This window comes from Schistocerca cancellata, chromosome 2 (assembly GCF_023864275.1).
Source record: "Schistocerca cancellata isolate TAMUIC-IGC-003103 chromosome 2, iqSchCanc2.1, whole genome shotgun sequence".
NCBI lineage: Eukaryota > Metazoa > Arthropoda > Insecta > Orthoptera > Acrididae > Schistocerca > Schistocerca cancellata.
This window is the reverse complement of record NC_064627.1, coordinates 549,674,770-549,694,717: the sequence shown is the minus strand read 5'-3', so window position 1 is coordinate 549,694,717 and position 19,948 is coordinate 549,674,770. Positions and strand designations below refer to the sequence as shown.

The 19,948-nt window shown below is 44.1% G+C and overlaps 1 protein-coding gene across 1 annotated transcript in view; it reads right to left on the bottom strand.

Annotated features, from left to right (window-relative positions):
* LOC126162132 (glutamate receptor ionotropic, kainate 2-like) overlaps nt 1–19,948 on the bottom strand; it is a 267,360-nt gene that overhangs the window by 157,714 nt on the left and 89,698 nt on the right. Inside the window, exon 4 of the mRNA XM_049918426.1 lies at nt 13,840–14,027. Coding sequence (XP_049774383.1) covers nt 13,840–14,027 — 188 coding nt within the window. The remainder of the gene's footprint in view (nt 1–13,839; nt 14,028–19,948) is intronic.

Below are 19,948 nucleotides of genomic sequence, written 5' to 3'. Positions count from 1 at the left end.
TTCAGATTTTTCACCATCTCAGTGACGCTCTCCAAAGTGTCGAACAAACCTATGACCACCCGTGCTGCCATTGTATACGCTCAGTATTACCTGTTAGTCCGATATGATACAAACTTGAGAAATATTCTAGGGTGAGATATACTTAACTATGGGCATATATCGGTGATACCATTTTACAGAAATGTGGAACACGTTTTGTGACCGCGTATCTAATTTCCTAACCAGGGGAAGGCCTAGACACGGCGAACCAATTCGGCCAATTTGGCATATCGCTTGTGTACAACTGAAAATGAAGGACTCTAAGATACCTTGGCTCGCCCACCACCCCGCACCCCCATGTTGAGAAAACCAACCCCCCAAAGTTCACTACGCACAATCGTCAGAAGCGATAGATAATTGACAACTGACAATTTTTCATCATCTTATATGGGGTCGACAAAGGTATATTTTCCTATATATTGAGTTAAGAAACTTTTACGACTGCCCCTTATGTTCCCGTAAGGTAAGCACCCTTCAAAAATGGTTCAAATGGCTCTGGGCACTATGGGACTTAACATTGGAGGTCATCAGTCCCCTAGAACTTAGAACCACATAAACCTAACTAACCTAAGGGTAGCACACACATCCATCCCCGAAGCAGGATTCGAACCTGCGACCGTAGCAGTCGCACGGTTCCGGACTGAAACGCCTAGAACAGCTCGGCCACCGCGGCCGGCTAAGCACCGCACCCTTCAGGATAAGCGATGCTGGCGTAGGGACCAAGGCATCTGGCAGCGGAGCCGAGAAAACGTTTTAGATTCCCAGACGCATTGAGCATTACACAAGCGTCATCGTAATAGTTTGTTTTCTCGATTCCTAGGAAAATATTCGTTCATGCACCCCATATACGATGATGAAAAATGCTCGAATTTCAATTATCTATCGATTACGCCAATTTTGAGTCGATTAAGCGTCATGAAATTTAGGGGTCGTTTTCTCAAAAACGGAATGGTGTTGAGCCAAAACTTCAGCACCATACATGACATTTTAATTTATCACTTCTTTACTGCCGCCTCTATTCGCAACACAGTTAGTAGACAGTATCGACATGTAGCAATGAATGTAGCAGCAAAATTATATCATTGTACGTCACATAGTTCGGGAGATACGACATCTTAGACATTCTCATGTGTGAAAACTAGCTTCTGCTTGCAATGGAGAGCGGTAAAACATCAGTATCAGGCATGACGTTGAAATTTATTAGTTCTTTACTACTACCTCTATTCGCAACAAACTTTGCAGACACATCTACATATACCGATGAATGTATCTGCAAAATTATATTATTGTACGACATAGGAGATTTGACGTCATAAGCATTGAAATGCGTGAACAACTATCTTTTTCCTAAAATGGAGCGCCAATTACCCAGACTATATCGGTCAATGCTTCATAACGAGAACACTTAGCAACTTCCAACAAAATTAAGAAATATTTTTAACCCTTTTGCAATTTTTTCTTGCTTATACGCTTAAGATAAAACGTTTAACACGTTAACTAATTTGAAAATAGTAATCTGACTTTTCAGGCTGTTTTATACAAGTGAGGTTTACTAGTTACTTCCTAACTTGAGAACGAAAATATAAAAATTAATGTGGTTCGAGCAGACGAGGATCTTGCGAAATTCAGCTCGATCTGATCGTCCGTGAGACCCAGAACGCTGTAGAAAACTGCTCCCAGATTGATTCCGTGATTATAGAATGATGGAAGGGATTGGGTACAGTTCTGCGCTGTCGCTTAGTGGATAAAACACGAACTTACCGTCTATCGGACTAGATTTGTTATTGGTGTCAGGACTTATTTCCAGGTATAACTTTTTAACGTGATGAAATCTACTAATTTTGAGATAATTGTTGGTGTAACCAAGGGAGAGTTACAGAGCCGTTATTACTTAAATTAATTCAATAACCTTCTGGATAATGTCGGGACTTTCTCGAGGCTTTGAACAACTAAAGTGGAAATTAGGGGAAACAAGCGCTTTCGATAGCTAGCGACACGAATACAAGCGTGGGTTTGGGAAACTCTTGTTTGTGCAGCTATGGGAGGAAGACAGTAGTAGGCACATCGGAATGTTCATAGCTTGCAAAGGAGTTCGCGAGGCAGATACACGACACCGCTCTCAGGCTAGAAGGCAGGGCAGCTCAGGGCACCGACGTGCTGTGAAGAACCCGTACGTCGCACTTACTACAGCGCCTAGTGACCTGTGTGTAGGGGCCGAAGTGTCCTGACGAAAGCTGACGTTGTAATTACCAAAAAGCACTCCACTTGTCTTCTCCAGAGAAACTACGTCAGAGGTGTAAGGAAAAGACGCATAAATAAGAGAGCCCGGAGGCTCAAAGCGAGCACTCCTGTCGCCATTTTGTATGCGTCTAGAACCGGAGAGAATGGCGATTGTTTAAATTGCAGCCCAACCACGAAGACCTCTTGGTGATGGATATCGGCCGCCAATCGGCCCGCTGAAGCTACCCCCAACATCCGCTGCACGGGAGCGTCATTACTGTGGCGCGCCGCGTCGCACCTTGAAGCTACACCAGCACGAGGAGCGAGAGGGCTGCCACCTTTTTTTCCTTTGGTGGCTTCGTCCGGCGGACTGCAAGCTGCCGTCTGCAGAAGCGGGGTCGGGGCGCGAACTAGCGGCCTCCCGGATGCAGAGCTGTCTGCGGGAACTGAACTGAGCTGCCCTGGGCTGATGGCCGGAGCTCACTACAACGACGGCGGTCTGCCGCTACCCTTCGGCGCTCTACGTGGGGTCCACGAATCGCGCCTGAGGGAGCAGTCAGCGGTGTACCGGGCAGCTAACGCATGCGGCGACCACTTGCCTTGGCGCGAGTAGGAGCGCTATGTCCGCAAGGGTGGGCAGCCGGACACCAGAGCTGCAGATTCCGGCATTTGGCATTGATGCTGACCCCCGCTGCGTGGCTCCATCGCTGTGTGTCTTCGATGTAATAAAGTCAGTGACACACTTGCCTGTGTTTTTCTGCACGCTTCGGCGTTAGCCATCCTTCGAGTGCTCTCCCTACCACTGAACTACAAACTCAAATCTAATGAGGCATCCTGCATGTTCTTGCAGCAGCCATAATGTTATATAACTGCATATACAAAATTCTGATATTTTTATAGTTATGTAATTTGTTAATAAAATGTTGTAGCAATATACAATCCATAACCCAGAATTTGAACATTATCAGATAATCAGTTTCTTCAACAAACTTTTTTACAAGGCTTTACAATCTCGTAAATTTAAATATATTGAGTTAATATTGATAGAGTGCATATTTTGGTACAAAAAAGATAATGCAGAAATATTCTATAAAGTTCTATAATTTTCGAATGTTAGAAGGAAAAATAGTTTTGGCTAAGGTTTCATTTAGAGAATTATTCTGATGTGCCACGATTCAAAAGAATGATCTCACTGAAAAGGGTACAGCGATGACAGAGCGGACAGTTAAAAGGGTAAAGACTACTTAAAGTTAGATATGCAAAATTGCAGGTTAAAGACTACTTAAAGTTAGATATCCAAAATTGCACCAATTACATTTATGAAGATACAGAATAAAAATTAAATTAAGTGTTCCTGTAGCAAGTGTAACGTCGCGAGTCAAACCGCAATAGCATTTTATTGCAGTAAGCTACCTTGCAGTACGGGCTCGTAGCTTTGGAGTCGGTGGCAGTGACAGCCGCTTGTATCTCGGCGTGATCCACTCGCACCTTTCGCTAGCACGACCGTGGGAAGCGCTTACTTGTGTCAGTTCCAGGGACAGAATATTCAAACCCTTAAGAATATAAATAAACTATTCTAAATCTTATTCAATTTCGAAAAAAAACTTTATACTTAGCCTTTTGTTATAAAAAAAGCTGCAGGCCGGAGTGGCCGAGCGGTTCTAAGCGCTCCAGTCTGGAACCGCGCTACCGCTACGGCCGCAGGTTCGAATCCTGCCTCGGACATGGATGTGTGTGATGTCCTTAGGTTAGTTAGGTTTAAGTAGTTCTAAGTTCTATGGGACTGATGACCTCAGATGTTAAGTCCCATAGTGCTCAGAGCCATTTTTATAAAAAAAAGCTGGTTGCAAAATCTCATCTTTCTGGCTGGGATACTTTCAAAGTTAGAGAAAATTACCAAAAATACAAAAAACCGATGTTAGTAAGATTAAAGTCAGTTCAGATGCATAACAGTTTGTCCTTTGCTATCACGTGGAATCATTACTGAAGTTCACAGAATGTTAGGTCAGTATGTTTGAATTTTTGTACTTAAATAACGTTCACTATTTTTCGATTTCTTAATAGAGAATTCAGTAAGAATTAATATTCATTTAATAACTATTTGTTTTGTTGTGTAAATAAATGAGAGTAAATGAGAGTGCGTATGCAGGACATACGTAAAGATTCAATATTATCTCCTCTTAAACATTATGTAACTTTATCATGGGAAAGTATGCAACAAGCTGTTGCAACGAAAGCTGTAATTCCCCTTACATGCTGATGAAGTGTGTCCAAGTGTGCTTGTTTTTGTAAGAAGGCAGTCAAAATAGTTATTTGTAGAGTAATGTTTTTCTAAAGTTATTTCAAGATTAGTTTTCGTTTGGTTTGGTTTGGTGGAACATTTTATTAATATTTGCAGCATAGCAAATGATGTAAATGCATCTGAAATGGTGATTGGTGTAAAACAGTTTAGGCGCGAATATAGTCTTGAAAGATTGATCTGATAGGCTGTTCATTTGATCAACCCATCAGAGTGAAGTCTTTCCCGCGCTCTAGCAAGTAGTATACGCGCCGTGAGCAACGGCATTGAGGCAGTCGCAGTCTCGTTGTCGGACGCGCAGGCCATGTTGAACGTGTCCGAAAAAGTTATGTCTAAAATGAAGGAGGTACTATTGTTTCACGTTCGGTTTATATCGCCATGAAAGCAGATGCATTTACGGACAGATTGTGAAAATCTGAGCTTTGTGAAGGAATTAGTTGGAGAGATAAACGCGTGTGAACTCTTTGCCTTTGCGAAGAATTCCGCGTGGCATATTTCGTAATTGTTTACGGAATAGTTGGCGAGCAACGTCTTTTAAAGAAATCCACTGAAAAGGACCGAATGTAAAACTCATGTTGTAGCTGAGTATAAACTGTGAAAATTGCGTAACAATTCGGGTTGAACTTCGGTACATTTCTGGCTGTCTTGCATGTGTACCACATGGTATGACCTGTGAGATGAGGACAGTGATATTAGCTGTTAATTTTAAATGCGGGCTGATGACACCTATTTGATTTGGCACCTAAAGCAAATAAAGAACTATTTGCCGAATTTTGACATTTTTCTTAGAAATGAAACAATCGTCCTCCACCTTAAAATTTTTATAAGATATTTACATGACATTTAGCTACAGAGTTAATACAGACTGTGATGACGTAAGTACTGGCGATGTTTTTCTTCAACGCTGTGTGGCGAGAGGCCGCTTGTAGGGCGCAGATGCAGGTGCACTGGCAGTTTAGTTGGGGTCGTTCTGTTACGAGGTCTGCACCGGATCGCACCGAAGCTATATATGCAGTCCCGCCGCTCATTGTCATTTTGTCAATTGTGTGTGTGCCGCAGTCGAACTCTGCGCCAGACTCGCAGTGGACTACGTAATGCAGTTAGTAGGAATTGCAAAACTCAGCCTTGGAAGGTTGTTTGTCGAGAAACATTAATGTCGCACTTGATTCGAATTGATGAAAATTCAACTTTAGTGTGATTTGCAAGTTGTTAATTGCTTCATCATTTTCGGTCTGGCAGGTTTTTGTGCGCCGCCCATATTCTGAATCCGTGTGGTGAGTGGAGCATTAAGACTTTTCACTTTTAGGAGAGCTAATCTGTGTGTTGAATTACCTGTACATTGTGTTGCAGAAGAGGAATTTTTAAATTGTGGAGATTTGAGAAGATTTAGATTCTGAACTGTGTAGGTTCTCTGGAGAGTATTAAAATTTATGTGGTCTGTTTACAAGCTGTGTGTGTGTGAAACCACAGATTTTTGAATAAAAGTACTTAACACAAACAGTAAACATTAAATTTTTGTAGTTACATCCTCAGTCCCTCAAAGTAATTAGTAGAAGTTTATTTTCCAGCCACTGTGAGATAAAATGTGGCAAATTGCGAGTAACTCGGTTCAGGCTATTTTCACGTTGCTCATGTCAACATTTTACAGGGCCTTGTGGCTTGGATGAACACCATGCTAAGAGCGAATATAGAATGACAACACGAAGCAATTTGTAGGAAATCAAAATGCCACGCTGAAATTCATTCGGATAGTTAGAAGTAAATAATGGCTTAAAAAGCTTCCAATCGACCAACTGCTGAGTATTATTGAACGAATGTTTCTTGAACGCGACTGCCAACAGCTGTTAGGTATTTTATGAAATTCATGACAGGCAGCTGTATATATGCCCTTTATTATCACTACCGGTTTTAGTTAATGACCATCATCGCAGCATTAAAGTTTATGTTTTATGTACTTATCATGCCGTGTGCTATCAGTATGGCAGTGTTATTAATACAAATCCATCAGAAGTGCTGCACATCAAAAGAACAAACAGGCATCTGTACTCAAGACGTGGTATTTTCTGTAAAGGACAATTATAATTTTCATGTATCTGTATTAATAACATTGCCATATAAATATGACAAAGCAAAAATATACACTGTATGATCTATAATAGTGTGATGATGCTTGTTATCCGAAAGTGATAGTGATGATAAAGCATATATAGATAGCTATGTGCCATGAATTCCAAAAAATACACTGAGGTGACAAAAGTCATGTGGTACTAATAATACCTCGTTGTACCTCCTTTCGCCTTGCGTAGTGCATGCACTCAGCAAGTCGATGTAAGTCCCCTGCAAAAATATTGAGCCATGCTGCCGCTATAGCCGTGTGTTGCCGATGCAGGAATTTGTACACGAAATGACCTCTCAATTATGTCCCATAAATATTCGATGGGATTCACGTCAGGAGATCTGAGTGGCCAAATCATTAGCTCGAATTGTCCAGAATGTTCTTCAAGCGGGTGACATGGCCCATTGTCATGCATGAAAATTACATCGTTGTCTGGCAGCAGGTGGTTCAAAAAATGGATCAAATGGCTCTAAGCACTATGGGACTTAACATCTGAGGTCATCAGTCCCCTAGACTTAGAACTAAATTTCTGTTGTTGTGGTCTTCAGTCATGAGACTGGTTTGATGCAGCTCTCCATGCTACTCTATCCTGTGCAAGCTGGCCGGCCGGAGTGGCCGTGCGTTTCTAGGCGCTGCAGTCTGGAACCGCGCGACCGCTACGGTCGCAGGTTCGAATCCTGCCTCGGGCATGGATGTGTGTGATGTCCTTAGGTTAGTTAGGTTTAATTAGTTCTAAGTTCTAGGCGACTGATGACCTCAGAAGTTAAGTCGCATAGTGCTGAGAGCCATTTGAACCTTTGCAAGCTGCTTCATGTTCCAGTACGTACCGCAGCCTACATCCTTCTGAATCTGCTTAGTGTATTCATCTCTTGGTCTACGATTTTTACCATCCACGCTGCCCTCCAGTACTGAACTGGTGATCCCTTGATGCGCCAGAACATGTCCTACCAACCGATCCCTTCTTCTAGTCAAGTTGTGCCACAAACTCCTCTTCTCCCCAATTCTTTTCAATATGTCCTCATTAGTTATGTGATATACCCATCTAATCTTCAGTATTCTTCTGTAGCACCACATTTCGAAAGCTTCTATTCTCTTCTTGTCTAAACTATTTATCGTCCATGTTTCACTTCCATACATGGCTACACTCCATACAAATACTTTCAGAAACGACTTCCTGACACTTAAATCAATACTGGATCTTAACAAATTTCTCTTCTTTAGAAACGCTTTCCTTGCCATTGTCAGTCTACATTTTATATCCTCTCTACTTCGACCATCATCAGTTATTTTGCTCCCCAAATAGCAAAACTCTTTTACTACTTTAAGTGTCTCATTTTCTAATCCAGTTCCTTAGCATCACCCGACTTAATTCGACTACATTCCATTATCCTCGTTTTGCTTTTGTTGATGTTCATCTTATACCCTCCTTTCAAGACACTGTCCATCCCGTTAAACTGCTCTTCCAAGTCCTTTGCTGTCTCTGACAGAATTACAATGTCATCGGCGAACCTTAAAAGTTTTAATTTCTTCTCCATGGATTTTAATACCTACTCCGAATTTTCTTTTGTTTCCTTTACTGCTTGATCGGTATACAGATTGAACTATGTAAACCTAACTAACCTACGGACACCACACACATCCATGCCCAAGGCAGGATTCGAACCTGCGACTGTAGCAGCAGGGCGGTTCCGGACCAACAGGTGGTATCCAAGTAGCCGAACACGACTATTCCTAGTCAATGATCGGTTCAGCTGGACCAGAGGACTCCATTCCATATGAACAGAGCCCATCACCATTATGGAGCTACCACCAGCTTGCATAGTGTCTTGTTGACAACTTAGGTAAACGGCTTCGTGGGGTCTGGATCATTCTCGAATCCTACTATCAGCTCTTATCAACTAAATTGGGATATCTGACTACGCCACAGTCTTCCAGTCATCTAGTGTCCAAGTGATATGGTCACGAACCCAGCACAGGCGCTGCAGGCGATGTCGTGCTGTTATCAAAGGCACTCGCGTCGATCTTCTGTTGCCTTAGCCCATTAACCCCAAATTTCGCCTCACTGCGCTGTCGGATACGTTCGTTGCAGGTCTCACATTGATTTCTGCCGTTATTTCACCCAGTGTTACTTGTGTGTTAGCGCTGATAACTCTATGCAAACGCCGCTGTTTTCGGTTGTTAAGTGAAGGCCGTCGGGCACTGTGTTGTCCCTGGTGAGAGGCAATAGAAGAAATTTGATATTCTCAGCAGCTATTGACACTGTGAATCTCGGAATATTGAATTCCCTTAAGATTTCCAAAATGAATGTCCTAAGGGTCTAGCTCCAACTACCGTTTTGCGTTCAGATTTGTTTATTCCCGCCGTGCGGCTATAATTGCGTCGGGAACCTTTTCACATGAATCACCTGAGTACACATGACTGCTCTGCCAGTAGACTGCCGTTTTGCAGCTTGTGTATGCCATACTCCCGGCATCTGTGAGTCGCCCGATGTGACCGAGCGGTTCTAGGCACTTCAGTCCGGAACCGCGCGGCTGCTACGGTCGCAGGTTCGAATCCTGCCTCGGGCGTGGATGTGTGTGCTGTCCTTAGTTAGGCTTAGTAGTTTCTAAGTCTAGGGGACTGATGACCTCAGATGTTAAGTCCCATAGTGCTCAGAGCCATTTGAACCATTTTGAGCCATCTGTATGTGTGCGTATCGCTATCCCATGACCTGTCACCTCAGTGTACCATTCATCAGTCTGGGACTCTTACGAGGGTGGATTAATAGAACAGCGGCGCTTTTCGTCGCAGTATCGTGTAACAAGTGATAGAGCGGTACTACGATGCTCACGAACTCCAATGGAGTACTGTGTAACAGGGGCGTTGTTCATCACGGAGAGGTTTTCTGTTGGGATTCCGAGATCGCTCATTGCAAGTCAGTATTACTCCCTCCGATATACGTGTCGTCAACTGAACACAACGAGAAAATCAGAGATATTTACCGACAGAGACATTCGTCCAAAGCACCGTACGACAATAACACGGAAAGAGGGCGGGCGTGGTTATGATACTAGTATCAGAAGTACTCTTGCGCTATGCACCTTGGAGTGGTTTGCGGAGTACAGATGTAGATTTAACAACACTTATAAGTAAAATTGTGGTCAGAATTCCTGAGGATATAACATTATTACATGAAAAAATACTACACACTAAAACTTTTTACCAGAGGGGACGATTTCCATTTATTTTGTAATTACAATATTATGTATTTTCATCTGATAAAAGTAAATGGTATACAGGACGGTGCACCTAATATTTCCTAAGTCGCTGATAATGTCGTAATCGTGTTGTTACCTAGGCGAATTGTACGAAAGTCCTCGCTATACAATATATCCTCATGTCGAAGTAAAATTAATTACAGATGTAATTTTCAAACGAAACCGCAGTAATTTACGATACTACTATCATAGATACAGAAACGAATGCAAAGGCTTTCCATTCTCAACAATTCGATAAGCAGTTTAAAAAAAGCTAAAGGATTTATAACTTACGATTTCTCTGTTTAGAATATCAAACGGTTTGCTGTCTTACGCAGAACTCTGTGATTTACTTCTCAGATACTGAAATACGTCTGACAGGATGAGGAAAAAAAAAACCATATTCTGTCCCGCTGCAATATACACTCCTGGAAATGGAAAAAAGAACACATTGACATCGGTGTGTCAGACCCACCATACTTGCTCCGGACACTGTGAGAGGGCTGTACAAGCAATGATCACACGCACGGCACAGAGGACACACCAGGAACCGCGGTGTTGGCCGTCGAATGGCGCTAGCTGCGCAGCATTTGTGCACCGCCGCCGTCAGTGTCAGCCAGTTTGCCGTGGCATACGGAGCTCCATCGCAGTCTTTAACACTGGTAGCATGCCGCGACAGCGTGGACGTGAACCGTATGTGCAGTTGACGGACTTTGAGCGAGGGCGTATAGTGGGCATGCGGGAGGCCGGGTGGACGTACCGCCGAATTGCTCAACACGTGGGGCGTGAGGTCTCCACAGTACATCGATGTTGTCGCCAGTGGTCAGCGGAAGGTGCACGTGCCCGTCGACCTGGGACCGGACCGCAGCGACGCACGGATGCACGCCAAGACCGTAGGATCCTACGCAGTGCCGTAGGGGACCGCACCGCCACTTCCCAGCAAATTAAGGACACTGTTGCTCCTGGGGTATCGGCGAGGACCATTCGCAACCGTCTCCATGAAGCTGGGCTACGGTCCCGCACACCGTTAGGCCGTCTTCCGCTCACGCCCCAACATCGTGCAGCCCGCCTCCAGTGGTGTCGCGACAGGCGTGAATGGAGGGACGAATGGAGACGTGTCGTCTTCAGCGATGAGAGTCGCTTCTGCCTTGGTGCCAATGATGGTCGTATGCGTGTTTGGCGCCGTGCAGGTGAGCGCCACAATCAGGACTGCATACGACCGAGGCACACAGGGCCAACACCCGGCATCATGGTGTGGGGAGCGATCTCCTACACAGGCCGTACACCACTGGTGATCGTCGAGGGGACACTGAATAGTGCACGGTACATCCAAACCGTCATCGAACCCATCGTTCTACCATTCCTAGACCGGCAAGGGAACTTGCTGTTCCAACAGGACAATGCACGTCCGCATGTATCCCGTGCCACCCAACGTGCTCTAGAAGGTGTAAGTCAACTACCCTGGCCAGCAAGATCTCCGGATCTGTCCCCCATTGAGCATGTTTGGGGCTGGATGAAGTGTCGTCTCACGCGGTCTGCACGTCCAGCACGAACGCTGGTCCAACTGAGGCGCCAGGTGGAAATGGCAGGGCAAGCCGTTGCACAGGACTACATCCAGCATCTCTACGATCGTCTCCATGGGAGAATAGCAGCCTGCATTGCTGCGAAAGGTGGATATACACTGTACTAGTGCCGACATTGTGCATGCTCTGTTGCCTGTGTTTATGTGCCTGTGGTTCTGTCAGTGTGATCATGTGATGTATCTGACCCCAGGAATGTGTCAATAAAGTTTCCCCTTCCTGGGACAATGAATTCACGGTGTTCTTATTTCAATTTTCAGGAGTGTAGATGTAAAGACGCAGAGAGGAAATGCAGCTTTGTATTGTGTCTGTCCATTATGTCGAGTTACTTATCGTCTGCACTGAAGGGTCCACTCTCCTCAGTCAGCTTCAGAAAACAGATTTTTCATTTTATTTTTTTTTTTTTTGAAGCTCCACGTGTGTAGATTGTCATATCAAAATCCCAAGCTCAGACCTCAAGTAGGAACAAAGTTACGCGTTGTTTGGTTCGGGCGCAAAGGGTCCCTGTGGCGCGCCGCAGAGCAGATACGAATGCGGGCGCGCTCTGCACTCTGTGAACTATCTGATTGCACACGTGGACGTCAGTTTACGGATCGACAACCAATGAAATATCGTGATTTATGGCAGCTTCGATTTTCAATGAAGGTTTCGAGTCAATCTGGAAACTGCTACAAATCGTGGAAGTCGAAGTTGGATACCATGCAGAAAAATTTGCCGCCGATCGCGACCATTATTGACTGTACGACACTCGCCGCGGCGCGCTATACGATTCAGGCGAAGCGCGGCGGTCGCGAAACATGCGACAGGAGAACTGTGGAGCAGAAGGATTTTCAGTTCGTGTCAGGTGCCGGTATAGCAGATTAGCGGGGAGTATGAAAATTTTTACACAAATCCGTTTTCAATCTGACAGAAATCATACTTTCATGCTCAGACGCGCGTTTCTTGGTACTGTGTTATTCAGGCTGCCAGAACAGATTACGGGCACACTAATAAAGATATCTTTCTGAACTTTGGCTGAATTACTCCTCGGACATGTCCGCAAGCAGTAAGAGGCTAATTTTTTGTGTTTTAATATACTCATTAGTTATTGCAATGGGCGTGACCAAACAAGCAGGACAAAACTACATTTTGGTTTCAAGCGTCTGCCACTTTTTTTCAGATTTCATAATACTGTGCTACTAATTCATGCACAATATCCTATAGATTAAGAAAATAATTGTTTACTGATTTCATAAGATTTGTAGACTGCAGGACTTCCGTCGTGGACAGACCAAATTTAGCTCCTCGAATGTGGGGCTTAACGATGACTGCAACTCTTTAAAAAAAATCAGAAAATGTTTCGCAAGAATCAATAAGTAATGTGCAAAAAGATTCACGTAGATTGCCTTATTAGTTTTTCTCAAAAGAAAATCGGAATGGACCCTTAAATGCATCAGTGGGGTGCGACAGTTCCGTATGAAAACATGAATATGAAATACGCCACTAACTGGTTTGATGTTCCCTGCAGCAAAATACCAAAGTCTAAATTCTGTAATTTGTTTGAAACTACTTATCGGATTTATGAGAGTGAATCACTTTGCAATTTGTCTTTTTTATGTCCACCACATTAGCAGCAGAAGTTACTGTGATTCTCTGTATGTCCATGTTTTCACAGATGGTTGTGGGACCTCGGCTGTTCAGTACAGAATGAAGAATCAAAACGCCTCTCAGTCGTTTAAATTTTCAAATTGTTATTTCACTGGGCTACCAGTTTCGGCGATACATTACGCCGTCTTCATGCCACTCGACTGGCTTACTTGTAGGGAACTTCTACATCTACATCTACATCTATACTCCGAAAGCCACCTGACAGTGTGTGGCGGAGGGTACTTGGAATACCTCTATCGGTTGTCCCTTCTGTTCCAGTCTCGTATTGTTCGTGGAAAAATTTCCAGCTTTCCACCTGTGATCCAGTCGAAATAGGGGGCAGTATCCGTAGATTTTTGAGACAGTGATCACTCTGAACATCACCTGCCGATGGCTGGTCCCTATCTGGACTGGAGCAAAGGTGAGAATCTCCCTGAAAGTCTGTTAAGGGGCCTGAGGACGGCGTAATTATCGGCGAAACGGTAGCCAATAAAATAACAATTTGGAACTTTAGACGGCTGAAAGGTGTTCGATTTGACATTCTGTACTGTGATTCTGTCGAAGAAAGACTTATGCTGATACGCCTAATTAATGACTAATTAATATTTGTATGGCAATGGACTATACGTCGATTAGAGTGTGATTTTTTTCACTCCGGCTATATGATAATAGTATTAGGATGCCTTGAAGGCGCCAATGTAGTGCAGAGAGGTAGTGGCTGACCTGTGAGATGAAGTCAGCGTGCGGATGCAGGTTGAACTGGTAGGAGGCGATGGGCGGCGGGTAGGGGTCCCAGTTGACGATGATCTGCGGGATCTCCAGCCGGTCGCACATGGAGCGCACCACGTCCGTGGAGGCGCTCTGCCGGGGACCCACCACGCCCGCCACGCCCTCCTCCACCAGGCTGCAGGCTGTGCGGGGTACAGCAGTCAGCGAGGCGATCACCACTCACTATACATCACAGTGTCTCGTACTGTGGCAGAAAGCCACGGCCTACTTCAGTAAAAATGTGTTGTTAGGAAACAGTTAATAGATTACAACGTAAGGAAACTTGTTATGTATACGGGGTGGTCCATTGATCGTGACCGGGCCAATATCTCACGAAATAAGCGTCAAACGAAAAAAACTACAAAGAACGAAACTTGTCTAGCTTGAAGGGGGAAACCAGATGGCGCTATGGTTGCCCGTCTAGATGGCGGTGCCATAGGTCAAACGGATATAAACTGCGTTTATTTTAATAGGAACCCCAAGTTTTTATTACATGTTCGTTTAGTACGTAAAGAAATATGAATGTTTTAGTTGCACCAATTTGTGATAGATGGCACTGTAATAGTCACAAACATATAGCTCACAACTTTACACGAACAGTAGGTTTTATAAATTAAAATACAGAACGTAGGTACATTTGAACATTTTATCTCGGTTCTTCCAATGTGACACGTGTACCTTTGTGAACTTATCATTTCTCAGAACGCATGCTGTTACAGCGTGATTACCTGTAAATACCACATTAATGCAATAAATGCTCAAAATGATGTCCGTCAACCTCACTGCATTTGGCAATACATGTAACGACATTCCTCTCAACAGCGAGTAGTCCGCCTTCCGTAATGTTAGCGCATGCATTGACAATGCGCTGACGCATGTTGTCAGGCGTTGTCGGTGGATCACGATAGCAAATATCCTTCAACCTTCCCCACAGAAAGAAGTCCTGGGACGTCAGATCCGGTGAACGTGCGCGCCATGGTATGGTGCTTCGGCGACCAATCCACCCGTCATGAAATATGCTATTCAATACCGCTTCAACCGCACGCGAGCTATCTGCCGGACATCCATCATGTTGGAAGTACATAGCCATTCTCTCATGCAGTGAAACATCTTGTAGTAACATCGGTAGAACATCACGTAGGAAATCAGCATACACTGCACCATTTAAATTGCCATCGATAAAATAGCGGCCAATTACCTTTCCTCCCATTATGCCGTACCATACATTAATTCGCCAAGGTCGCTGATGTTCCACTTGTCGCAGCCATCGTGGATTTTCCGTTGTCCAGTAGTGCATATTATGCCGGTTTACGTTACCACTGTTGCTGAATAATGCTTCGTCGCTAAATAGATCGCGTGCAAAAAATCTGTCAGCGTCCCGTAATTTCTCTTGTTCGAAATCGTTCAAGTGGCTCTGAGCACTATGGGACTTAACATCTGAGGTCATCAGTCCCCTAGAACTTAGAACTACTTAAACCTAACTAACCTAAGGACATCACACACATCCATGCCCGAGGCAGGATTTTTCGAGCCTGCGATCGTACCGGTCGCGCGGTTCCCGGCTGTAGCGCCTAGAACCGCTCGGCCACCCCGGCCAGCAATTCTCTTGTGCCCAGTGGCAGAAATGTACACGACGTTCAAAGTTGTCGCCATGCAGTTCCTGGTACGGGTGCAATCGATGTTGATGTAGCATTCTCAACACCGACGCTTTTGAGATTCCCGATTCTGGCGCAATTTGTCTGGTACCGATGTGCGGATTAGTCGCGACAGCAGCTAAAACACCTACTTCGGCATCATCATTTGTTGTAGGTCGTGGTTGTAGTTTCACTTGTGGCTGAACACTTCCTGTTTCCTTAAATAACGCTACTATCCGGCGAACGGTCCGGACACTTGGCTGATGTCGTCCAGGATACCGAGAAGCATACATAGCACACGCCCGTTGGGCATTTTTATCACAATAGCCATACATCACCACGATATCGACCGTTTCCGCAATTGGTAAACGGTCCATTTTAACACGGGTAATGTATCACGAAGCAAATACCGTCCGCACTGGCGGAATGTTACGTGATACCACGTACTTATAAGTTTGTGGCTATTACAGCGCCATCTATCACAAAGCGAAAAAGTGGTCCAACTAAAACATTCATATTTCTTGACGTACTACACGAATATGTAATAAAATGGGGGTTACTATTAAGAAAAACGCAGTTGATATTCGTTTGACCTGTGGCAGCGCCATTTAGCGGGCCAACCATAGCGCCATCTGGTTTCCCACTTGAAGCTAGACGAGTGTCGTTCTTTGTAGTTTTTTCGTTTGACGCTTATTTCGTGAGATATTTGGCCCGGTCACTATCAATGGATCACCCTGTATTCGGAATTATTTTTAACGTGATGAGAAAAATAAAAAAGACATGAAAATGAAAAAAAATGTTATGTTATTCTGATCTTCAGTTCTAAGATTGTTTGATGCAGCGTACTACGATACTCAATCTTGGACCACTCTTTTCATCTGTGATTACTACTAACAACCCAAATTCATCTGAACCTGCTCGCTATATTCAAGTCTCCCTATATAATTTTTATCCTCCTGCCACCACACCCATAGTTTCTTCTGTGACGAAAATGATGACGATTCGTTGATGACTCAGAACGTGTAAAGTCAACCGATCTCCTCCTTTAGTCAGATTTTTCCGTAAGTGGCATTCTTTTCACAATTCTGTTCATTACTTCCTCATTATTTATTCGAACTACCCATCTAATCTTCATCATTCTTCTATAGCACCATTGCTCAAAAGGTTCCACTTTCCTACAAGGCTTCACTCGAGACAAATACATTCAGTAATTTTCTTACAGTTGCCAGTCTACATTTTATAGTCTCCCTGCTTCGTCCGTCATCAGTTATTTTGTTGCCCAAATAGCAAAACTTATCTACTCTCTTTGGTGTCTCAATTCGTAATCTACTCTGCCTGAAAAACTAAACAAAAATAAAAAAGTTCCAGAAAGAGAGGAGGAGACGAGATGAAACTTCTTGAATGCGAGTTTATTTCAGTGATTACAAAATTGGCAGATTTACAAAGAACATTACAGTGTGAGCCCACTGATCAGTATGAAGTTGCACCTCCGTCTGGCATGGACGCATGTACTGACTCGGTTGGGAAGGGTGTCGTAAAGCTGTTGTGCGATCTCGTGAGGGAAGCTGACACACAACTGTTGTAATGGGTCCTTGATGTCCTGGTTACTGGTTCTGGGTCAGAGCGCACATCCGAGCTGCTTCCACACATGTTCTATTGAGGACTGATTTGAGGATCTTGCTGACCAAGAGAGTGCCTCAACATCATGCGGACAGTTCGTACACACACTTGTCATGTGTAGACGAGAATTGTCCTGCTGAAAAATGGCACGACGACACTCTCATTTGAGAGGGGGCACATGAGGACGCAAGATTTCTGTGAAGTATCGTTGTGTCGTCAGATTTACCTCGATCACTACCAGCCGTGAGCTGAAGTTATACCCAATGTCTCCCCACGCCGTGGGTCCAGCAGTAACACTGCTGTACCTATCCAAAACGTTGGAAAAATGGGACCTCTTACCACGCCTTTCCATACTCGACTCGATATCATCCAGTGTAGTGCAAACCGTGATTTATCGCTGAATACAGTGCGACGCCATTTATCAGCAGTCCATACTTCCCGGACAAGGCACGACTGCAAATGCGTTGTGGTGGCTCTGAGCACTATGGGACTTAACATCTATGGTCATCAGTCCCCTAGAACTTAAAACTACTTAAACCTAACTAACCTAAGGACAGCACACAACACCCAGCCATCACGAGGCAGAGAAAATTCCTGACCCCGCCGGGAATCGAACCCGGGAACCCGGGCGTGGGAAGCGAGAACGCTACCGCACGACCACGAGATGCGGGCCGTTGCGTTGTGGTATTAATAACAACCTAAGAATTGGATGGTAATTCCCTAGTCCGGCTGCTACTACCAGTGGCCCAGGATGATACAGTATGTTCCAGAAAGTCTATACGTGCTCTACGGTGACAGACGCTGATGTCAAAGGTATTATGATGTGTTCGGTGCACAATCCGACGTTCCTCCATTGTGGTTGTCCGTCGTGGGCGACGGTAGTGGAGCAACAAGGACGTCCCAACAAAGTAGGCCACCCCAGACAAGGACGTAGCCCTAAATCCAAGATAGCGGCCGTGACGCAAGTATGTGACGTCACGTGACGTCAGCTGATGACGCGATTGACGTCATTCATGATGGCGGTAAGATAGGTCAATTGCGCTACCTCTACTAACCTAAGAAAGTGCCACGCCCCCTGGCGGCAAGTTTGAGTTTTGGAGGGAAGATAGCTCAATTGGGCTACCTCTACTAAGCTAAGAAAATTGCGGGAAAGAAAGGGCTACCACCACTAACCTCTTCCTAGGAACTGGACATAAGTCTTTATTTAAACAATTACAAGCAGTACCACCATCAATTCTGTTAGCCACCCTCTAGGAAAATTTATTAGCAGAGTTGGTATGGTGTCGCCCCACTAGAGGCTGCTCATTTAATTCGAATATAATTTCCAAAAATTTGTATAAATTTCTTTAACTTTCTTTAAACGTCTATAAATTTGATTAAATTTATTATCTACCTACAGCATTAGTGTTGTGTTACCACGACAAGAGGTTGAGATATCAGTTTCCCAGTCTCTTAATATCTTTATTACATGCACTCATTCAGCTCTGGACATAGGTCTTTATTTAAACAATTACAAACAGTACAGCCATAAAGTGTGTTCGCCATCCCCCTCGAATTTCGAATTTTTTGCTGTAATAGCTTACATTCAATTCGAATATAATTTTTATAAATTTTTTAAATTTTTTTAAATTTCTTTACATGTCTGTAAATTTGTTTAATTTTATTGTCTACCGACAGCATTAGTTTCGTGTCACCACCACAAGAGGCTGAGATATCGATAGCCGTTCACTGAGAGGCTAAACCAGTGTTCAAAACTTATTTCAATGCCACTCCTTCTCATAAAACTAAAACTGAGTATTTATTATGTACATTCGTTTAATAAATTATTGTTAGTTGTTTCTCATGGAGCTGCCAGCATTATTCGAGCTGTAGTGTATCATTCCCCTTTGACCAGATAGCTGCAGCGTGCTAGAACGCCACCTCTACACAAGCATCTACTTTCAGTGGTTTGCAGTTCACTTCCTGCAACCTCTATGTTAGGCGTCAAACTTACCTGTTTAATGCAACAGCCAATTATGTAAATTAGCACTTCAGCTTGGAGCCGGAATCCAAACACACTACAAGTTGCAAACTTTCTTTATGTAAACTAGGTTTTTGGTTAAGGAAATAGTTTGTGGGGGTCAAATACATGAGATACAGAAACCATTTTCAGTTATAGAAAAGTGCATTAAGAAGACGAAATAAAAGAAGAGCGGCCAAAGAAGGGCGGCGCGTTTCGTCACTGGGTTATTTGGTAAGCGTGATAGCGTTACGGAGATGTTTAGCAAACTCAAGTGGCAGACTCTACAAGAGACGCATTCGGGAGGACGACGGTTCAACCCCGTCTCCGGCCATCCTGATTTAGGTTTTCCGTGATTTCCCTAAATCGCCTCAGGCAAATGCCGGGATGGTTCCTTTGAAAGGGCACGGCCGATTTCCTTCCCCATCGTTCCCTCACCCGAGCTTGCGCTCCGTCTCTAACGACCTCGTTGTCGACGGGACGTTAAACACTAATGTCCTCCTCTACGAGAGAGGAGCCCTACATCGCGGTGTAGCTTGCTGTCCAGGTTTCGACCACACCGGCCGGCGGTTCTTAAGGTATGCATTTTATAGATACAGAAGTCTTTCTTTTCGACTCTGGATATTGACAATTGCTCCTGGGACAACCTGACACACGAATTAAAATTTTTGAAAGCTTAATTTACATAACGTAATCACTGTAATTCCACAAACTGAGCTGTATGTTGAGATGAAACAAGAACCATGTAGAATTTATATACAACAAGAAGAAAATTACCTAGAATACGAGTTTCTGTCAGAGAATCTAATTA